We start from the raw sequence: 19,173 nt of genomic DNA on the forward strand, positions 1-19,173 counted from the left end.
CACACAAATACACACAACCAAATGATTCAAAAGAACAAGAAAAACCTAGTTGCACACACTAAATGATGTTTGAAGTTAATAAATAAACATTTAAAACCCTTTTTAACTCAAAGCATTGTGTATAGAATTACCCATAATCCCCTCATTCTGAACTGTTTAAAGCACATCCGACAATGTGTGCTCATTAAAGTTGTCACTTTCATGTTTCTGGTCTGCTCTGTCCGCACTGAGTTATTGTTCTTTTTTAATTGATGAGTTTATTGAGTGCCAGGCACAGCGCTCACTGTCTGAGGAATAAACTTTACCGCCACTTTTAACGATCTAAAAGTTTTTCTTGTATAGCCAATGGCGTGTCAAACTACCTGTGGGTCCGAGCTGGTCCCCGTGAGTCAAGGACGGATTCAATCCAGGACCATCGAGACCACAGTCAAAGCCCATACCACACCAGCCAGTATACTTAAAAACAATAAAGTCTACAGTGTATTTGCACAATTGAGGCGCTGTTTGAAAAAGATTAATATACTAGAAGTAAACTATTGGTTGGAATTGTAAGTTTACTTTTTTTTCATTCTAATTTTATTAAAAGAAACTTAAATCTTTACTTTCCAGGTTTGGCCTATTTGAATTTCGTTGAGTGCATCTCTTCATAGCACACTGTTCATTATGTGCACATTTTATCCTGTTGTTTTATAATAATCATTTAGTAAGAGAAGTGAGACAAATGTACTTATCATTAAGGAAAGAATGGGAGTCTCAAAAATGCGCGACATCGAGAGAGAGAGAGAGAGACAGAGAGAAAGAGAGAGAAAGAGAGAGAAAGAGATACAGACACAGAAAGAGAGAGAGAGAGAAGGTGGTGAATTGCTCAATGAGCTCTTTATTTATGTGTATGTTTCTGTTGTGTTGTCTTTATTTGAGAAAATCACAATCACAAGAAACCTCCATAAGGATCAATAAAGCAGTCTTATTCTTAGTCATAGTCTTAGTCTTAGTCATAGTCATAGTCTTAGTATGAAAGAAAAAATATATGAAGAGCAATAGAGATTGATTAAGAACGAACTCAATTCAATAGCAATTGAAACTTGATAGGGACTTATTAAAACATAAAATAACGAAGAAAGAAACGAAATTAAAAAACATAAAATAATAACAATCTATAAATAAACTAGTGCAACACAATAAACACTTAAATTAATTTTAATTCAAAAAAATATCTATTTGTATAATTTGTCCGTGATAGAGTCATCAATTTACATCTCGAGCAAAATAGAAAAAAAACAAAAACATTTTCACCTCTGACTACTCTCAAAGTACAGGAACTTTTTTTTTTTATTGCTGTCAAACGCTTACATGGGGAAAGCAAAAAGATTTGAGCCCTATTTGATGTTTATTTTGTTTTATTACAGTGACTTTGTCATAACAAAACAGAACATTGTATAATCCCTACACAGTACTTGGTGAGATTGGCGTAAGCACATTAGTTTTCGCTTTCCTGTCCCCAGTGGAACCCGTTGACTCCACGCTTAACTGGCTCGTTCTCCATGTACCAAGGGCTGTTGCTAAGCTCCTCCCTGGCCAAGGCGTCTCTGACGATCTCCTCCAGATCGGATCGTTTCCCGAAACGGAAGAGGGTACGCTTGTCGTCCTCTGAGAAGTCAGCGTCGGAGTTTCCGCCGCGGCCAAATCGGAGCAAAGAACCCCCACGTTTTCCGAATCGCAGGAGCGTGCCTCTCTTTCCGAACCTGAGAAGAGTGCCCGCACGCTTGCCGTATCTGAACCAGGCCCCTTGCCTTTTGCCGAACCTGAAGAGAGTGTTTTTCTTGTCCATATCGTCCATGGGCTCTTCGAGACCACTGTCCGCTTCCAAGTCTTCCGAATACAAAGCTGGACTGCTCGCTGGGGATCGTTTCTGTGGCTGGTGTGTCTCCTGATGGTCTTCTAACGTGTTCAATGCAGAGACTAGATGGAAGACAAAAACAAAGGGCAAGTAAAATAGATGGAAGACAAAAACAAAGGGCATTATAAGTAAAATAGATGGAAGACAAAAACAAAGGGCATTATAAGTAAAATAGATGGAAGACAAAAACAAAGGACATTATAAGTAAAATAGATGGAAGACAAAAACAAAGGGCATTATAAGTAAAATAGATGGAAGACAAAAACAAAGGGCATTATAAGTAAAATAGATGGAAGACAAAAACAAAGGGCATTATAAGTAAAATAGATGTAAGACAAAAACAAAGGGCATTATAAGTAAAATAGATGGAAGACAAAAACAAGGGCATTATAAGTAAAATAGATGGAAGACAAAAACAAGGACATTATAAGTAAAATAGATGGAAGACAAAAAAAGGCATTATAAGTAAAATAGATGGAAGACAAAAAAAGGCATTATAAGTAAAATAGATGGAAGACAAAAAAAGGCATTATAAGTAAAATAGATGGAAGACAAAAAAAGGCATTATAAGTAATATAGATGGAAGACAAAAAAAGGCATTATAAGTAAAATAGATGGAAGACAAAAAAAGGCATTATAAGTAATATATATGGAAGACAAAAAAGGCATTATAAGTAAAATAGATGGAAGACAAAAAAAGGCATTATAAGTAAAATAGATGGAAGACAAAAAAAGGCATTATAAGTAAAATAGATGGAAGACAAAAAAGGCACTGTAAGTAAAATAGATGGAAGACAAAAAAAGGCACTGTAAGTAAAATAGAAGGAATATTCTGCACGTTAATATATAAATGCTTTTAAGAAAGAATCGTCCAAAGACAATCTGACTGGACAACGTGAAAGAATGGACAGCTGTCTGTTGACATTATGTTAAACACAGCTTTTATTTGGAAGAGAAGAGCGATTAGGTTATGCGGGAGTTGGGAAAAGCACCATTAGCTACCAATCGCCTTGTTTGACGTGACGCCTCTCTGACTTGGTCTTTGGTAAAGGTAAAAGGTACGCTATTCAGACTTTGCAATGTATGGGGGAAGATTATATAAAGTTTATCTATTTAGATGGCTGATTATTAACGAGGATTTCGTGTGGACAGCCCAACGTCCAACCGCATTTACTTGCCCAACCGGTAAGATAACAACTTTTAATGAGTGGACTCCAGGGAGTTCTTCAAATCTCGAAGGTCATAAATCCAGTTTTCATCAAGATTCAAACTCGAGCGCTTCTGGTTCAAAAGTGAAGCGCTCCACCACTTGAAGCCATGTAAGGTACACAAAATGTTTTTTTTTTCGAAATTTATCAATTAAGTTTGGACTCTTACTGTTTCACCCCGCCCCCCCCCCCCCCATACACACCAAAAAAAAAAGTTATTAAGAAACATTGACGACCCTTGGTTAATGTGAAAAAAACACCTAAGTCAAATAAATTTAGATATTGGAGCTGACTGGGAAAGTTCAGAAAATGTGCCACTATCCACAATGTGCCTACTTTACATAGCAAATGGCATTAAATACAAGTGTATTGTTTATGTGTAGCCACCAAGGATAAATATTTATATAAACATCAATCAAAGCTCTAAGAATACACACTTCATGTCCCACCAGGAAACTATCGGAAATCAATATAGGGTCATAACAATAATTACACTTTCAAATAATAAAATGTAAAAAAAAAAAACATTTTAAAAATGTCTTATTTAAAAAAAAAGTGCAGGTTATTCCATTAGCAAGGGAAACAACCGTGGACAGAAAGCTTAATGTAAATTGATCTCCCCTTTTTTTTTTTTTCAAAGTGCTGTCAATGTTTTTTATCATGCATTTAGATTACAAAACCAACAAAATCAAAATATTGAAAATAAAATTACTGAATGTTTTTAGATGAAATGTGATGCGCATAGATAAAGACTTCCGCAGCTTAAGGTATGTGATTTCAATGCCGAAAACACACAAATTAGGAACAAAGTCAACTTAGCTTTAAAATAGACATCAGTATTGGAAGTAAAAAAAAAGACTGGCAAGTGTCAGTAGTTAGAAATACCCGGAGCTAATCGTTTCACACTCTAGAGACAAACATGAAATGTTGTCCAGAATTGCACAGTCCAAAGCAGCACTTTCAACTTGAAACAATCTCGAAAGAAAATGGCATAGCCTTCGTCACCAAAATCCGACTGATGCGCTATTTGGTCTTGACCACATTTTTTTATGCTTGCGAATCCTGGATGCTAGCTGCAGAACTAAAGAGGTGGGTCCTAGCAATGGAATTAAGACGGTACAGACAAATCCTAGGTTTCATCTACAAGGACCGAGATTAGAAAACATAATAACATCAGCTATTGGCCCCACGATGATCTGCTGACCACCGCAAAAAACGCAAACTAAAACTTTATGGCAATATAACAAGGCCCTTAGGGCTCACAATTACCTTCTTTCGGGGTACAGTACCAGGAAAAAAAAAAGAAGAGGCATACATAGCAAGCGATGGCAAGACAAAATAAAAGAATGGACGGGCCTGTCTTTGAAAGAGCTTATGTTCAATGCAAAAGACAGGAATGGGGGAAGACGGTTGAATAATCATGTGTGGTCTCCCAACGGTTAAACATATTATGGAATAGGTGAGGTGGAGCTTTAACTCTTTTATCTCTGTAACTATTTTCCACGTTGTGACAGAATTGTTCATTTTTCACATTTGTACATTCTACCCTGTTATCATTAAACTTCAATAACATTTTTGTTTGTAATAAAAAAAAAAAAAAGACTTTTTGTATAGAATTATAGGAGTATGAATGCATTTTTTTTGTATAACACAAAAAAAGTTTATAAAACCAAAAATTAAATTTATTTAATGGGGTGAAATCAATGATAGTATTGTTAATTAAGAGAGACAGAGTTAAAAATGCCATGGTCAGATACATCTATATTTACTATTGAGGTAAATGTAATTGGGCATTAACCAAGGCTTTTCCTCGCCATAGCGTTGGTATTCCATAGTGATACAACGACGGTAGGGAGCAAACTAAAACATGACACTGTATTTGTTAGCATTTTATTGCAGTATGTAGATATTACGTATGTACTGTTTGCGTGTGCAGTTTGTATTGATATTAATGCAACCACATAGATTTGAAAATTTTATTGATTTAAAAATGGTAATCAAATTTCCAATACTTCGTGACACTCATATTCTAAGTTTCCAATGACTGCCCTTTAAAAAACGTCTAAAAATGTGGATAACGTTGTCGCTATGAGGTTTTTAAAATGCTCTTCTTCGACAAGTAATAGAATTAATTTTTAAAAAAAAATATTTTAAGAGCAATCTAGATGACAAAGAACAGGCTTACACTAAATAAAGAACAAAAAATTATTCAATGTAATTATAAAAAAGGTGAGCTTTGTCAATTTGTTATCTTCTACAAATGTGTAAATAGACGCAAGTTATAATAGAAATGTCGAGCTATGTAATCTTGTACAATTGCGTAAATAGACAAAAAAAAGTTTGTTTTATTCCCATAGAATCAAAGGATGTAAATCTACAAACTTATATAAAATCTTCTAAAGAATTTCTATCCTGGCAGTGCCATAGAATGAGTATATGTTGATTATTATAAGATTAATATACAGGTACTTTGTTGATATATATGTGTTATGGTACGATTATGAATTAGTTATTTGTTTCATACAAAGGGAAAGTTTTGACTTCGAGACAATGACGCGACTAGAAAAAAAAAGACTAAGATTTTAGGAAGAAGAGCGAAATGTAAACAGGCTACGTTTGACGTCTTTAGAGAGAGAGGCAGGTTTTATGGGCGTAGAGATTTAAGCTTGACGACATTTAATGGTTCCCTTCATTATTATTAAACCTCTTCTTCGACATTCGCTGGTACCGTCGACTACCTTATAGTGTTGGCCTTTCGACTGTGTTTATTTGATTTCGTTATTTGAGAGTTACCTCCGTCGGACGTATCTGCATAAGACATAGCGCGGAAGTGCTTAACATTTGCAAAGGGTACAGTGACAGTTGATCTCTCAGACACCTTCAATGCTCTAAACATCCCAAAGAAGATTCTAGTTTCCTCTTAGAGGGCGACACTGCTGCATACCTGCCACATAGCCCAAATATTCTCCATTGGACACTATTACTCTTTCTCTCCGTATTTATTGTTTCACATTTCGACAGAATTCTTCGTCTTGCTCATGACTAGTTCACTCCCCTATTACGATTAAGCTTCAATAACTTGTTCGTTTGTAATCAGAAAATGTTTTAGTTTGGTCTAGAATGAAAGTGAAATACATGCTCCTTTTATATAAAAAAAATGTAAAGGGTATACAATCCGACATTAATTTACTTTAATGAGGTCAAATCAACGATGGTATCGTCAATTAGGAAAGAAAGAGTTAAGGGGACTACAATGAATTTCGTTACCCTTATAAGAGATCCACATGCTAGTCTAATTTAAAAAAATCTTTGCAACGGGCCTATTGAAATGTGTGCATGTCCTGAAGCTTGTGGCCCGCCCCAGCTCACCAGAACGGATAGCTTAAAACAGAATGACATATAAACAGAACCGGATAAACTAAACAAGAGAAATATCAAAAAAATACTTTCAAAAAACACAGGCTTTGTTGAATGTAATTGTATTATCTAGTTTGGATCAGTCCTGTAATTAAATTTGTATTAGATCTAGTTTGCAAGTGGCAAAATATGCAAGTCGCAACTGGGTTTGCAGGGCTAAGTGAAATACTGCACTCATACTTAATCTACGGAATCGAAGACATTGTCTTCCAACATCTTGTATTTATATGACAAAAGTTACCTACTCTTTATCATATAAACATATATATATATTATATACTTTTTTATAGTTCCAAATGGTAATGAAGAGTCTATGACATAGTTACCCAGGTTTAAAAGACCCGGTTGTGACTTATATATTTCTGTCCTTGCGTTTGTTTATTATACGAATAAAAATTGTGCAATATGGAAGTATTCTAAGTTGGAAATATGTTCGGTCCACACTATAGAAACAATCGTGATTTTATTCCTTAGTAAATGTTGAAAATAAATTACGTAGTACGTACAATATTTAAAAAAATACTTATTTCAAAAGATTATGTTGAGTGAAATCGCATCAATTGTTACGAATCAATCATGTACATAATTTTTTAATAGATCTAGACTGCCAATAATCAATTTGCGCTATTTAATTAACTGCTTTTGTTTCGCGTGAACTTCTTGCTTATTGTATGCTAATACGTTCTGGTAACACTACTTTTGTGGACCAGGGTATCTGGTAGAAGGTTTTCCGTGTTGCTATTTTAAAAGCTATTTTTTTTTTAAGTTGCTCGTTCCTGAAATCAAACTCGAGGTTTCAAGCCTCCATGATGGAAGGCCGACGCGCTAGCCACTGAGCTGTTAAAATACTTAGAACAATGCCGTAACACCTATCATAAAAAAAACCCGATCCAAACTAAGAAACCCACACAATAAATGAACAAGGTATCTTAAGTCTGTACTAGCCTCTAGTTTACATGACATCTGTAGCTACTGAACTGTAAAATTATATTGAATGGAATCATTCGATCACCAAGGCCATCCATCAACGAAAGGGGACTTAATCAAATATCACTGAAAAGGATTGATCTCATTTCCTTCAAAGCTAAGGCGCGGCGTCTAAAAAGGGTTAATTGGTTCTAACGGCTCTCAACTATATTTCAATTTTCAGTGCCACGCATTGAGCGTTTCAGGTCATGACCCGGGGAGCGTACAATAAGTGGGCGGAGATCGTTAGAACCTCAAATAGTCGTTTTCTTTGGATGACATAGTGTTTATTGTTCACTTAATGAGGACAGTAATTAAAAGGAGAAAATGGCACAACGCGAGAGCAGGAGTTGCGTCATTGCTATATAATTTTTTTTATAGGCCCAGAGTTTATTGTTTTGCTATATATATATATATAGATATATAAGAAAGAGAGAGAGAGAAAAGAGAGAAGGTTCCCAATATAGAGTATTACTAAGTCCACAGCGCAGGTCTTGTGAGTATGTCTCTTGTTGTTTGCTCCAAGTTGAAAGAAAACGCGGAGCTCCAAAGACAAACGATTAGTATCTTTCTCTCCCCATGATGTTTCTTTCTGTTCTCTCCACATGATGTTTCTTTCACTTCTCTCCCCATGATGTTTCTTTCTCTTCTCTCCCCATGATGTTTCTTTCTCTTCTCTCCCCATGATGTGTCTTTCTCTTCTCTCCCCATGATGTTTCTTTCTCTTCTCTCCACATGAAGTTTCTTTCTCTTCTCTCCCCATGATGTTTCTTTCTCTTCTCTCCCCATGATGTGTCTTTCTCTTCTCTCCCCATGATGTGTCTTTCTCTTCTCTCCCCATGATGTGTCTTTCTCTTCTCTCCCCATGATGTGTCTTTCTCTTCTCTCCCCATGATGTGTCTTTCTCTTCTCTCCCCATGATGTGTCTTTCTCTTCTCTCCCCATGATGTGTCTTTCTCTTCTCTCCCCATGTTGTGTCTTTCTCTTCTCTCCCCATGATGTGTCTTTCTCTTCTCTCCCCATGATGTGTATTTCTCTTCTCCCCCATGATGTTTCTTTCTCTCCCCTCCCAATGATGTTTCTTTCTCTCCCCTCCCAATGATGTTTCTTTCTCTCCCCTCCCGATGATGTTTCTTTCTCTCCCCTCCCAATGATGTTTCTTTCTCTCCCCTCCCAATGATGTTTCTTTCTCTCCCCTCCCCATGATGTTTCTTTCTCTCACCTCGCCATGATGTTTCTTTCTCTCCCCTCCCCATGATGTTTCTTTCTCTCCCATCCCCATGATGTTTCTTTCTCTCCCCTCCCCATGGTGTTTTTTCACACTATTACGTCATACGTTCAGTGGATGGTGTTAGAAAAAGAAAAGAATAATAAATTCGTAGAGCACATGTAACAGTATTGATGACAGACATACATGTGTGTGTATACTGTTTGACTTAGGCGACCTATATGGGTAACCATTCATTGCAAGCTGACTGGCCGGACACTTAGTTGTAGGGATAGAGATGTTGATTTGTATATATATGCAAACTTGTAGTTTATTCAATGGGTATTTCCATACTATAACTAGCAAGAACTTTGGTGTATCCGGTGTACAAATGAAAGGAATATAGATATAATAATTGTTAGTACATTTTTAGAATTGCAGAATCTAATTTCCTAAACTTTTCAGTTTGTAGCAAACAAATGTTAATATGGGAGAAGCATTAGACTTTCACTATTATTGGTCTCCTTCAGTCGTAGAACGATTATGGTTCATCTTGAATACTTTTTCATGTGGCTATGGAGCCCTATTTTTTGGAGACACTCCCATCCACAAATATCGCAGGCTTATATGCCTTTCGCTTTGGTGATAGAGGAACTGGCCATTTTCTGTGTGGCACGCTTTTCTTCAAGAGCTGAGGCCCATGTTTTCTCGCTGACCATAGCTTTCTTGGTCACCGTCTCTTTTCAACTAGTGCGGTCTAAGGCTTTGTCTTCCCAATGGTCAGTATCAATGTTCACTGATTTTTAGTCATGTTTTATCACATCCACGTAACGGAGGGGGGGGGGGGCGAGCCAGACGCAAGTTGCCTGTACAGAATGGTTTTCGGGATGCGATTGTCCTCCACACGGCGAACATGTCCGAGCCAGCGCAAGTGGCGTTGCCTGAGGACTGTAAAGATGCTGGGAAGGCCCGTTCTCGCGAGGATCTCAGTATTACACAATCTCTCTTTCCATCCTTCGAAAGCAGCAGGTGGAGTGAGTTTAGTTTTCTCTCTTACTATTAGACTCTCAGTATTAGACTCTCAGTATTAGACTCTCAGTATTAGACTCTCAGTATTAGACTCTCAGTATTAGACTCTCAGTATTAGACTCTCAGTAATAGACTCTCAGTATTAGACTTTGAACTAGCAGTAATAACGTAGATTTGATACAAAGATCAACAGCCTTGCAATGAGATGTTGAAATTAGAGATAAATTCTTACTGTATTTAGTTGGCAGCAGTGAAATTCAATTTGACGTCCTTGACATTGATTGTTTAGTGTGACCAGATATGTTTAAGTGCCAGATGACAACGATATATTGATGTTACGATGAGATTGTATTGATCAGGACAATGCGTTTCTGATGCTATCGTTTTGTATAGATCTCTCGTCATTTTAAATAATAGCAGAAAACTCAAACAATATCGTGATCCCGGAGATACAAATGTAGGCTAGAAATTCACAACTGAGACCCTCCAATGATACACACAAAGCTTTCATTCTGGAACTGGGAATCACTTTAATAATATACACACTGTACAATGCTATTTAATAAACACATTTGTTTGTCTGTCTTTGACAACTCTGTGTTGTGTTCCCCGAAGTATACAATTTGAGAGTGATTCGCGTCTTACAATATGAGCAAACCAGCTTTCGTCTATGACAGTATTGTGGAGTTCCCCCATTTCGCCGGCCAGAGTGTAAACTGGGTAAATAAAACCAAACTCTTGAGTTTTCTTATTCTTTGTACCTGATTCTCTGCAGCTTATTCACACACACACAAATAGATTTCATCTTATAGCCTTAGCGTTCAGTATCCAGCTTCCACAATCCTATAGGAGTACATTTGTATTTAAGAAATAGCTGAGGCTTGTGATCTAATATAGATTTACGTAATCCACTGTAATTCATCGACATATTCATTTTATAATTGAAATTGTTAAGTTGTAGACAATCGAAGGTTGTGCAGTGCAATCAGTTCAACACAAGATACTAAACCATTTGGAAAAGGTATTAGTGTGTATATGTCTCAGTATTGCGAATAAGGAAACGTCTTTTCACACTAATGTCCATCTCCAGATCCCGACGTATTAAAAGACAGTCCAGTTAGTGACCAGTCTTACAGCACGTCTCATCGGACCAGAACGTGATCTGGAATTCTACAATCTAGTGTCCTCATTAGAATGAGAGAAAGCCCGTAAGCATTATGTCAATGGTAATCTATTCGAGTTAAACAAGCATTATGTCAATAGTACACCAGAATAGTTTCATGAAAAATAATTATAAATGTCACAAAAAAAGTCAATTTATAACTATTGTAAATATATATTTAAAAGTTATACTACTCAATTCTACTCGCTTAACATTCAGTTCGTTTAAAGAAATTAATTAAATTAATTAAAACTACTACGAATAAGTCAATTGAGAACGTCTTACACAGAAGTTCACGTAGACCTACTGTACAACAATTTAAAAGTTAAAAAGAGCTCTGCTTAGATTCAACACTTTATACGCTTTAGATCTAGAGTTTTTATATGTTTTTTGTTGTTAGCCGTACCCGTAGACTGGGAGGTCACAGTTCTATGAGATGAGAACATGTGTGAGCTAGATCTAGGGTTTTTATATGTCTTTTGTTGTTAGCCCTACCCGTAGATTGAGATGTTACAGTGCTATGAGATGAGAACATGTGTGAGCTAGATCTAGGGTTTTTATGTCTTTTCTTGTTAGCCGTACCCGTAGACTGAAATGTTACAGTTCTATGAGATGAGAACATGTTGGGAGCTAGATCTAGGGTTTTTATATGTCTTTTGTTGTTAGCCCTACCCGTAGATTGAGATGTTACAGTGCTATGAGATGAGAACATGTGTGAGCTAGATCTAGGGTTTTTATGTCTTTTCTTGTTAGCCGTACCCGTAGACTGAAATGTTACAGTTCTATGAGATGAGAACATGTGTGAGCTAGATCTAGGGTTTTTATATGTCTTTTCTTGTTAGCCGTACCCGTAGACTGAAATGTTACAGTTCTATGAGATGAGAACATGTGGGAGCTAGATCTAGACATTAGTGAGAGGGTTGTATCCGACACAAGGAATTAGTCCCACTCACACCTCCCTCCCCTGGTCGCAGCTTTACAGAGACAAGTCTCAGTGCCACTTTCAGTCCTGATGTAAAGCTGAGCATTCAGTTAGCTCCCTTGCGACGTTCAACGTGCAAATTATTCCCCCTAGCTTTTATCCCGCCAACCATTTTATTCTCCTCTCTGTTCTCTCCCCTTTGCGTCGTCACCAGCCCACCTCCCCACCCCACCCCGCCCTACACTTTAAATTTTTTTTTTTTACTTCTCGCGTGAGAAGAGTTCCTGTCAATTTCCGGTTCAAAATGGCGCCCTTCCATTATTGGCCTTAACGTAATGGCGTCGAGAACGGGCCGGCTCTCTCTTGTTGGTTTGTCTTGAAGGAGCAAATGTCACGAAAATCTCGTAGCAGTTTGGTTGCAGGAAAATGTCTCAGGTGATAGAGCTCTCCTCTTTTGTAAGGGTTGTTTATGTCGTCATAAGCAGATCGCACCCTAACCTAAGGGTCACAGTGGTATTGAGTGGTCAATACGTCTTCGTATTTTTAGAACTTACTTCTGATGACCCAATGTCTGATGACCCAATGTACGATGCATGCCGGGTATTCTTATTTAGGTGAAATGAAATATTTTCATCTTTAGATACAATCTATGAAAGGATTGAACACACACTCTATATCTAATGAAATACAGACATTACTTCATAAAAGAAGATGATTACGTCCTACGCATGTTCCTAGGTCAATCAAGTCATGCATGTTATTAAACGATAATACACATTAGAATCCAAATTCAGTTAAACTTCACCTTAGTAGATATTGAACATAAAACTTGAAACGTATAAAAAATGAACAGACTAATTTTTTGGACCCTGGACCAAGCTCGTTTAAGAATGTACGTCTACAGGAAGTTAAGTTTTCATTAATTTACTCTGTGTAGAAACTGGAAGCTTCGAGAAGACATTATATAAATAAACTTCCTGTTAACACTTCTCCTGAGACGTATACTTGCAGTGCAGTGCCTCTTGGGGGGGGGGGGCATTTCAATACGTCTCTGCCAAATAATTCTCATGTTCTCACTACGTCATCCGGGCGATATTTTCCTTCGACCAGTGCAACATCGTTTTGTTGCCTCTATAAAATATTTTACACCAAAATCAGGCCCGCAACAAAAAGTTTTGAATAACACAAAAAAAATGTTCAGTTTTCATTGGGAAATTGGATTAAAGTGGTACGTCAAGACCCAGACTGACGTAAATCAATGTCAGTATTGCATAACTTCCATAAAATGTTGCATCAGTTGCCTCACCTATATAATAATCTCCATGACAGGTTTTAAAAATACAATTTTAGCTTTGGAAAGGTTATAAAATTATTTATTTATTAAAGTACAAGGGTAATGATAATTATTTCTGATTCACATTAATTGGCGTTTGTCAAATCTTTTTCAAGCTCATTATAAATGAAACTACTTAAACGGGAATAACTTAATTGAAACAATTTTTTGTTTTGTTTGTCAATTCATTTCAAATATATTCTTGACGTAGTTCAACAATTTTATTTATCTTCCTACGTAGCAGAGCAAAGAAATTCATTAGTCAAATTTAGGGATCTAAAGGAAAAGAAGAATACTCGACTACACAAAACTGAATTTTTGTTTTAATATAGACAATTTGATCCGACTTAAGTGCGGGAATCGAAACCGTGCAATTATCATTCCAAATGAATATGTCAGGTCCGCCTTAATCGTCGCTATACCGTTGCTTGATACATTCTTAGGCACAGTTGTAATAGAACTCTTTGTAAGGATAACAAAGATGTATTATTATCAGTAGTAGCCTTAGTATTAGTAGTTGTATTAACATCGATATTGAGCCTCGCTAAATCTACTGTTTCATATCTTGTTTCTCTCGTTTTACATCTATACCCAGCCACGTGTAAACTTGTTCAACCTGTATTTTATCTCTTGTACAACTTCTTGATTATTTCTTACTCTAACTTATTCTATAACCTCTTCCATAACTTCTTTTTTAACTCCTTCCATACCTTCTTCCATAATTTCTTCCATAACTTCTTCCCTACCTTATTCCATAATTTCTTCCATAACGTCTTCTTTAATTTCTCCCATAATTTTTTCCATAACTTCTTCTATAACTTCTTCTATAACTTCTTCTATAACTTCTTCTTTATCTTTTTCCATAACTTCTTCTATAACTTCTTCTTTAACGTCTGCTAACTTTTTCCATAACGTTTTCCATAACTCTTTGTTTACACTCTCGTTGAACTCTTTGGCCCTCCCAAAGAAAGTGATTGAAAAGTGTTGTTTTTCTTGGACAAAATCCTCACACTGTAACACTACTAGACCAAACCTTATCCTGACTGTTCTGATTTGTGTTTGGGTAATTTCCCTCAACAACGAGCATGTGTCAAGTTGACATCTAACTTACTCTCCCCACCTCTCCAATGGCCAGTCTGTGCCTACCATTGGCTTACAAATGCTGACATTAACATGGCAATGACGCCAAGATCGTAGAAATTGCAGCACGACAGGGGACATGAAATGGAGGAATGGCTATTGAAAGAGGGGAGGGATATTTCACTGTTTCTTCAGAGGGAAGAGGGACCATGTGGACGTCCACCTGTTACGCCTGTGCGTCCATTTTATTTTCTTTCGCACAAAAAAGCGTTGGCGGAAATATTCTCTGAACAGTTTCCGGTGTAAAGAAAGTGAGAAAGTTGGAGTATGTGATCCCGAGAGTTAATCATGAAATCAAACAAGGTGCATGGGGATAGAGACTTGATATGAAACACTGGAGAAGGGTAATGAAGACTAGAGATGTAGAATGAAGACTAGAGATGTATAATGAAGACTAGAGATGTAGAATTAGGACTAGAGATGTAGAATGAAGACTAGAGATGTAGAATTAGGACTAGAGATGTAGAATGAAGACTAGAGATGTAGAATGACGACTAGAGATGTAGAATGACGACTAGAGATGTAGAATGAAGACTAGAGATGTAGAATGACGACTAGAGATGTAGAATGACGACTAGAGATGTAGAATGACGACTAGAGATGTAGAATGAAGACTAGAGATGTAGAATGAAGACTTCATGGTAAACATTTAAAAATTTTAAGTTTTAAATTATTAAGAATAAAGACACAAATGCTCATTACGCTAATTACTCGTTAAATTGATATATATCGGCCAGACATTGGCGTAATAGACGTTATGCATTTGTTTGTTTGTCTGTTTGTTTCGTGGCATGGTCTAGTTTTTATTTTCCGACAACTTCGTTTCGTAATCTAAATGCCACAAATGTTTCAGACATTGCGTTCAAGTGTCACTTCCTTAGGTCAACATAACTTTATCCATTCTCTCAATCTGAAGAAGATGGCTAGATATTTTTTATACGCCGTAATTAGACTCTATGTTGATGTACGCAAATAAAATGTGTGTTGTGATTGAAAATAATTAAGTAGAGATGTAGACATCTCATTATTTGTGTACTTTTTATAAAATGTCTCCTTTATCTGTTTTTCATTTGTGCAGAATGTTTTTTTTTTTATTGTTGATTCGTTGAACAAAAATGCAAAGTGTCTGAATGTGAGTGTACATGAAAGCTAAACTTCAGATCTAATGACAAGCTGCCCTGACGTAGGTAACATGCTGTTATAGTTCAAAGCATTGTGGGAATATTTAGTTCATGCTCTACTATGTCCTTAAAATACATGAAAGTCAACGACAAACTACAATCTTCTTGATAAATATGTAAACTACATACAATCTTAGCTTCTTGATAAATATGTAAACTACATACAATCTTAGCTTCTTGATAAATATGTAAACTACATACAATCTTAGCTTCTTGCTAAATATGTAAACTACTTACAATCTTAGCTTCTTGCTCAATATGTAAACTACTTACAATCTTTACTTCTTGATACATAATAAAATGTTAACTTCTCATGATTGCCTAATATGAATCACAGTTATAACTTCTAAATGCAATTTATGCCTTCTTTCTGCATAGTTGAGTTAAGGACTAGATTCTTCAGTAATTTATTTTAGACATCAAGCCAAGATCTTATTTATGAATAAAGTGTGGCAGGGTCCTAGTTGGCCAAGACTAAGTAAAAAAAAAAAGTATTTTCTAAAGGTTTGAGTTCTACTATTGAACAAATTGTTCACTTTTTTTTATAAATCTGAAGAAAAAGAAAAGCCTGTGTCTTTATCATGGAGAAAATGGCTACCACGTTGGTGATTTGGCCGATAGGGAAGCAAAACAGAACTCCAGTTGGGGTGCCTAAAGACTGTCCATTGCACTGGCTGACAAGGAAGAAAGCTCCAACAAACAAGTCACTATCCACACATCGTTTCTCAAGGGGCCGTATTGTGGCGCACACCCGCTTGGTTGACATAGTACAAATAAGAAATACGGGGGAGTTTCCTAGGTGTGCTCGGCCTTTAGCCTCGTTTCTTGGCCGAGCGTCTTGGGATAAGAGCTATTAGTAATAGGGATGCAAAAAATTACATCTGCTGCGATCTTTCCCAGACGTAAGTTAGTTCTGATCGGCAGCTTTCCTAGGCCAAGAGGCCCAAGAATCTTAGACTCAACTCAAAGGACAATTACGAAGAAGAGTAGCCTCGGTTTAAAACCTGAAACATTTTCACTTCTGTTGTCGTTTCTGTGGTATCTGTAAACATTTTCTGATATGCTGTTTTATAAACAAGATCATGTAGAAACAGCCATAGTTTACAGCCATACTCTAAGACGTCACACTTGGAGACATATTTGTTGGTATATAGACAGGATAAAGAATTTAGCTGTAGGCACGTAAGGAGGAAATTTTGTCCCTTTTATTACAAAGTTTATATTAACTCAACCTGTCTGTCTGGTACAAATTTTGTTCACGCTATTTCATCCTCTTCCCAATGTATGATCAAGTTAAAACTTTGCACAATTATTCATTGTCGAACACAATACGTGAATCATTTTTTTAAAAATCCAATTAGTTAACTAATTAATGATAATAAACTAATTGATGATAATTAATTGATTAATTAATTTTGTTTTATATAGAAAGAGGTAGATACATTTTTACACCATTGAAAAATATAGCAGTAATTTTTTATTTCATTTGTTTTAAAGAAAAATTTTTTTTTTGTTAAATAAGCCATCTTACAAATCCTATGCACGTTTAGCAGTTAAACTGGCTGCTGAAGATATTATCATCTAACAACAAAACAAAAAGATAGATTTGAACTTATCCTAGTTTAAGCTACACATTTGCGTGCACAGTTATAATCAAGACCGAAAGGGAAGCGTAGTTGAAAACAATTACTCAAAATAAATCTACACAACATTGGACCTTATTCACCAAAACGAACGGTCACGTGATAATATTGTTAAAAGAACGAAATAAAACTGTCACATGATAACCATTGTTGATTAAAAATAGATCGTAATTTGTATAGAAGAGATAGAAGTTTATTTAGTAATAAGTAATTCTAATTGAGTGGATATCTGGAGTTAAAGTGTATCTAGTAATAAATGTTCGTAATAGAAATAATCAAGTCAACCAATAAGGAGCCAAGTCGATCCAAGCTAAGAAATGCACCTCTGACAGCTGTGTTTGCTGATCTCCCAAAGGTAGCACCGAAGCCTCTACCTGACACCCCCTTCACCGCACTTGTCCACAAAACTAGATTAGATTAAGGCGCACTGAGTACGCTGTAGCGAGGGAGATGTCCTGAAGTAATTCCCTTTCATAACATCAGGTTTTAATTCGACGCCAATCTTCTTCTTCGTGACATTGTCCGCCGATGGACGACAATCATTTCCCGAAAGTCATACTCGCGACTAGTTCAAAGAAAAACTGATTGCCCCCCCCCCCCCCCACCTCCATTATAAGGGTGTAATCAAACGGGACCTGAAAGCAGCGGACATTGATGTTGACTCCTGAGAAGACATTGCCCGCAATTTGTGGAGAAAGTTGGTGCCCAAGAAAGCTACGGACAGCTACAAAGCATTGGCCTCAGCTTTGGAAGAAAATTGTGCCAAATGAAAAACGGATGGCGACTCAACCACCAAAGTGAAACCTCAACCTGTGATACATGTGGACGGGAATGTCTACCGAGAACAATGCTCCTCTGTCAGATGAAAAAGTGCTCTATAAGATGAAACCATAGTCGTTCTACGACTGAAAGAGGCCAACATTGTCAATAGACCAGAATCTCCCCAATGTGTCACTGTAAACCTCTTTCAAAGACGAAGATTATGTAACGTAGACATCTTCTGAAACATGATCAGCAAGCTTCGTTCTCAAGGCCGGATTTAAATTAGAGAAAGCCTACGGATATAGCCCTGATAGCCAACGTGTCAACTGTCGTGATCCAGCGTGTGTTTAACATAGGATCGCAATATAGAGCCTTAGGCATCCATAGATATGAACAGGCGCTCAAGTCATGAACGGAGCTCTTACCTGGGATCAACCTACATCACATTATAGCTTAACAAACACGGTAGACATCTATATATTGTCTATATATGAAAGACTTAATGAGTGCAATATAACGATTAATGCAACGAAACATGATAGAGCATTAAAAAAAAACAACGAATTCTTACCGTGGTTCATTTCTTCACTGTAGACATGACATACAATAGCAGTGAGGAAGGTCAAGGCAAGGGCTAGTGTACTGTGGTCCATGATGCTGTAGAGGAAACAAAAACAAAACAGGTTATATTAGCGATAATTAAAGTAATCAGCATTGCGCCATGCTGTTAGGGATGAAACCACTCATTTTGAAAGCTTGAAGAAGACATATCAGTGAACTGTCTAACCACAAGTTGTGTTGGTTTCACGCTGAAAGTGCACGCGACAAGATTGTGTAATGTATACTCTGTTTTCAAAATGAGACATGCAGAAAGATAATACAAGCGTTTTATTTCACACACGTACACACACGTACACACAATAAGACAAAGTGTATGTTTTCAATCAATGCGCTGCATTTGTATTATTACAATGGGGTATTCTAAGGTAGGTTCTAATAATTAGTTACAAAGGATTACCAACATTCGTCAAGAACTAGATTTTAAAAAAAATACTTCATATTAAACATGGAACATAGAATGAACTAACAAAATGTCCCTTATAAAAGTATTACCAAATATAAATTACATCTCCTACTATAAACACTGAGGTTCAGATGTTTAAATCCAATGTTATGTACCTATAATGCTTATAGTCTATACTGGGGGAGTTAAGAATCCAAAATGTCAACGGTATAAAAAATTGAGAACACTAATAATGTCATGTTTTATGGTAGAACCGTGTGAGCCTCATCGCTCTAGGGCACC

The 19,173-nt window shown here is 36.6% G+C and overlaps 1 protein-coding gene across 1 annotated transcript in view; it reads right to left on the reverse strand.

Moving 5' to 3' along the window:
- Positions 1 to 1,181: 1,181 nt before the first annotated feature.
- The window catches only part of LOC106056708 (antho-RFamide neuropeptides-like), an 89,378-nt gene continuing 71,386 nt past the window's right edge, over positions 1,182 to 19,173 (reverse strand). The window contains exons 2-3 of the mRNA XM_013213529.2: positions 18,439 to 18,524; positions 1,182 to 1,959 (exon numbers count right to left, since the gene is read on the reverse strand). Coding sequence (XP_013068983.2) covers positions 1,478 to 1,959; positions 18,439 to 18,520 — 564 coding nt within the window. The 5' untranslated portion in view covers positions 18,521 to 18,524 and the 3' untranslated portion in view covers positions 1,182 to 1,477. The remainder of the gene's footprint in view (positions 1,960 to 18,438; positions 18,525 to 19,173) is intronic.

The sequence above is a fragment of the Biomphalaria glabrata genome, chromosome 11, assembly GCF_947242115.1.
Source record: "Biomphalaria glabrata chromosome 11, xgBioGlab47.1, whole genome shotgun sequence".
In the NCBI taxonomy this organism is placed as follows: Eukaryota; Metazoa; Mollusca; class Gastropoda; family Planorbidae; genus Biomphalaria; species Biomphalaria glabrata.